The following is a 4,572-nucleotide window of genomic DNA, read 5'->3' as shown; positions in this document are numbered from 1 at the left end:
TTTTATGGGTTTTGGAAGACATGGTGAGAGCTCAATATTCCCCGAGTTTCACGAGATTACACTGAAGCATGACGAGTGGTCATGCCAAATGAGCAATTTTGATATTGTAGCCACTGATAACGCATGCGTCACGTGCAGAGCTCACTTGTGGCAATGGACGAAAGGTCGACGACCAGATCAACATTTTCTGCAGTTTGGTGGATATCCTTGTAGGCATATAACTAAATTAACCAAATATTACAAGCTATGCGTTTCTTTTTTTGAACAGTATAGAATGCAAAAGCGAACACACATATAATCAACTAGATGATTACCCGCTTCGCCGGGTACCGGCTTCGCCGGGAAGAAGTAGAGCCGAATACCAGGCTGCGCCTGGGACCCGGCTTTGCCGGGTGTACGCCGGCGCACGAAGGAAAGGAGATAAACGCAGACCTGTTTACCCTTACGATTTTGGTGTAATTTATTACGATTTTCTGACCAAAAATACGCCATTCCGCTTTCCGTGTCAAGACAACGATTTTCATAAATAAAAAAAAGTTAAATTTTTTTTAAAAATTAATTCACATGTTTGGCATTGTTTTTTTCAATGGCAAAATGGGGTGAAAAAGCACAGGACTGACCAGAGATCATGTCTGTTTGATGAGACGCTGGAGAGCCTTCTAGTGGTGAAGTCTCGCCCTCACTCATTCGGCAAGCGCAAGTACAGTAGAGAAGCGCTTGACACACTGAAAAAGGCCTACTACGAGCAAAAGAAAAAGAATCAGTGATGCATGTGCTTTTGATGTGATCTTCTTTGAAATTATGATGACTACAAAAATTGACTGATGTGTTTTGCTTGTGAATGATGGATATATGTGCATGACTGCGTTTCGCAGACACAGTTGCCATGTTCGTTGTAATTGGCGACGAATGCTGGATGATTACTATTTTTGTGCCAGGATTACTATTTTTGGGGCTGAGCATTACTCCGAAACACTTATGGGGGTAAACAGGTCTGTTTAAAACGCGCAAAACACTGGAGACCTTCTAAAAATAGTAACGTGCAGTGACCTTCTAAAAATAGTAACGTAGTAACGGGAATATGGATTGACGCCACACGGAGGAAGGGAGATAATCGCGGCTGAAAACACTGGAGAAGATAAGGAAGAGTTACTGGTAGTGGATCCCGACAACAACAGAACAAAAAAAGAAAAAAAATTGGTTCAGCGCGCACAGCGCTGCGCGCTGAGAGCACGTGTTGAAATATCTCATCGATGAGGTTGTGTCCGGGGTGTAGCTGAATACGGTGTCCAAATTTCAAAAAGATCCACCGAGAACTTTGGCCGTGCATCGCGAAGACACAGACAGACAGATACACACACAGACACAAGTCGTATATATATAGATAGATGTCAATACATAGCTCAGTGTGGTTAACTCGTCAACTGTCCTTGAACCCTCTCAGTAAAAGAAAACAATCAATACAAAACCAGAACATTGCAGAAGTGGATTACATGTACTGTGTTGTGCATAGTAAATCATTTGAAGAAGAAAAAAAATTTAAACGGCATTTTCTGAGCTCGTTTAGTGCTCTAGTAGTATGAAGTTAAAGCTTTGCGAATTGCGTCCTATATGAGGCTTTTTTCCCGTTCTTTCTTTCTTTCTTTCTTTCTTTTTCTCTTTCTTTCTTTTTCTCTTTCTTTCTTTCTGTATCTCTTTCTTTCTTTCTTTCTTTCTCTTTTTACATTTAGTCAAGTTTTTACATTTAGTCAAGTTTTGACTAAATGTTTTAACATAGAGGGGGAATCGAGACGAGGGTCGTGGTGTATGTGTGTCTGTCTGTGTGTGTGTGTGTGTGTGTCTGTGTGTGTGTGTAGAGCGATTCAGAGTAAACTACTGGACCGATCTTTATGAAATTTTACATGAGAGTTCCTCGGTATGATATCCCCAGACGTTGTTTTCATTTTTTAGATAAATGTCTTTGATGACGTCATATCCGGCTTTTTGTAAAAGTTGAGGCGGCACTGTCACACCCTCATTTTTCAATCAAATTGATTGAAATTTTGGCCAAGCAGTCTTCGACGAAGGCCGGACTTCGGTATTGCATTTCAGCTTGGTGGCTTAAAAATTAATTGATGACTTTGGTCATTAAAAATCTGAAAATTGTAATACATTTTTTTTTATAAAAGGATCCAAATTTACGTTCATCTTATTCTTCATCATTTTCTGATTCCAAAAACATATAAATATGTTATATTTGGATTAAAAACGAGCTCTCAAAATTAAAAATATAAAAATTATGATCAAAATTAAATTTCCGAAATCGATTTAAAAACAATTTCATCTTATTCTTTGTCGGTTCCTGATTCCAAAAACACATAGATATGATATGTTTGGATTAAAAACACGCTCAGAAAGTTAAAACGAAGAGAGGTACAGAAAAGCGTGTTATGCAGCACAGCGAAACCACTACCGCGCTAAACAGGGTCGTCAGTTTCACTCCGTTTTGCACAAGCGGCGGACTACGGTCATTGTAAAAAAAATGCAGTGCGTTCAGTTTCATTCTGTGAGTTCGACAGCTTGATTAAATGTAGTAATTTCGCCTTACGCGACTTGTTTCTTTTTAGTTTGTTCTTTCTTTCGTTCTTTCTTGAAGTAGTAAAATATTTCAACATGTCAATCTTAACTGCCTGTTTCAGTAAAAGAAGATATTTATATCTCGATTTATTTTTGCCTCAGTCAAGATCCAAGGAGTGCACAACAATGACATAGCTCTGTTGAGACTGTACGAAGACCTTCCCCTTCAGGAAGATGGCATGGCAGTCCTTCAGCATGACGCCAATCACGGATTCCCCTCTGAACAACACAACTGTTTTGTATTCGCCCGGGACTGTGAACCTTCAGGTTAGTCAAGAAAACAAATACTAAAGTATTGTAACATAAGCATGTTCCGGGCATGTAGGCCTACCATGATTACTTGTGAGGATAGTTGTCAGTGTGAGGCCAAATTCTTTCAACCTCATCTTCTGAACTAAATGTGAAAAGTTTGTAAGAGATATGATCTCAATCGATCTCTATCACATGCGCATCGGGTCAGGTCTTCTGGTTTAAATTCTAGGCCAGTGTCTAGACATAGTAAGTTATCAAAGGTTATCGACCTTTTCAGATAAAGCGTATTGTATCAAAGACGACCTGTCAACCTTCTTCTCGGTGGAGCTCTTGCATGTTTGATAGAAATACAAAAAAAGATAGCTGCTAACGCTCCAAACCCTAGAATTAAAATAAAACAAGAAAGGTAATATATTGGAACGTTCATTTTTTTTTTTTTTTTTTTTTTTTTACAAAGCAACACATTCCCAAGTATATGGACCCAATGGTCTTTATAATAGACAGAAAGACAGAGACTATAAAGACAATTGGTTTGATCTACTTCTGAATGACTTGTTTTGTTGAAAACATAATAAATAAATAAACGTTACAATAAAGAACCTTTCAGGTTTTGTGTGTGTGTGTGTGTGTGTTTTGTGTTTTGTGTGTGTGTGTGTGTGTGTGTGTGTGTGTGTGTGTGCGTGTGTGTGTGTGTGTGTGTGCGTGTGTGTGTGTGTTTGAAAGACTGACATGTTCATCGACAAAAGACCTATCAAACAGCCACTACTGTGCGTTACAGGAGGCAAGAGTCAGATACCGTCGGCATCAGTTGTGCATAAGGTGGAGATGCGGATCCTGCCTGAGTTTAAATGTTACTCCATCTTTACAAACACAACCCATGTGTCTGACAAAGTGTGTGCTGCTTACAGGCAAAGAAAGCGCGGCCTGTGCAAGGTAAACACAGACTAGGTTCTGGTAAATGAAATAATTATACTCTCTCTCTCTCTCTCTCTCTCACTCTCTCTCTCTCTCTCTCTCTCTCTCTCTCTCTCTCTCTCTCTCTCTCTCTCTCTCTCTCTCTCTCTCTCCCTCTCTCCTCTCAGTCAGTCTCTCTCTCTCTCTTTCTCTCTCTTCTCTCTCTCTCACTCTCTTCTCTCTCTCTCTCTCTCTCTCTCTCTCTCTCTCTCTCTCTTTCACACACACACACACACACACACACACACACACACACACACACACACACACACACACACACACCCGCGCGCGCACCTGGCATGCACACTATCATGATCACCAGTGAGTCAAGTTATGGGCATGTATATTGCAAACGTTTCATCTCTTAACAGGTTACTTGCATTTGATTTTTTTTTCGAAAAAAAATTAAACCTTTGTAAGCAGGATTTTGAAAGAAGCCTAATGTGACGTCATGTCACCCATGTGACAGGGGGACAGCGGTGGACCGTTAGTGTGCAGACAAGGACATCAATGGGTCATCTCCGGCTTGACCTCATTGGGCCACGTGGTTCAGAACAACCACCAATCAACAGCGGTCTTCACGCGGGTTGCATATTTTATGACGTGGATTCAGCGACATGTGAAATGTCCTTAATCCAGAGTCTTTTTCTTTTTTTTTTTTTTTAGAGAGAATGGCCACTTTCATATTGACATCTTGACGAAGAAATTGATTAATTGATTGATTGATTGATTGATAGGTTTATTGATTTA

General features: G+C 40.0%; 1 protein-coding gene across 1 annotated transcript in view; it reads left to right on the top strand.

Annotated features, from left to right (window-relative positions):
- LOC138982726 (brain-specific serine protease 4-like) overlaps nucleotides 1-4,572 on the top strand; it is an 8,708-nt gene extending 4,136 nt beyond the window's left edge. Inside the window, exons 5-7 of the mRNA XM_070356052.1 lie at nucleotides 2,719-2,883; nucleotides 3,647-3,801; nucleotides 4,292-4,572. Of these exons, the coding sequence (XP_070212153.1) occupies nucleotides 2,719-2,883; nucleotides 3,647-3,801; nucleotides 4,292-4,456 (485 nt within the window). The 3' untranslated portion in view covers nucleotides 4,457-4,572. The remainder of the gene's footprint in view (nucleotides 1-2,718; nucleotides 2,884-3,646; nucleotides 3,802-4,291) is intronic.

This window comes from Littorina saxatilis, linkage group LG1, assembly GCF_037325665.1.
Source record: "Littorina saxatilis isolate snail1 linkage group LG1, US_GU_Lsax_2.0, whole genome shotgun sequence".
NCBI classification, from domain to species: Eukaryota; Metazoa; Mollusca; class Gastropoda; order Littorinimorpha; family Littorinidae; genus Littorina; species Littorina saxatilis.
The sequence above is the reverse complement of the archived record's forward strand: the minus strand, read 5'-3'. Positions and strand labels throughout refer to the sequence as shown.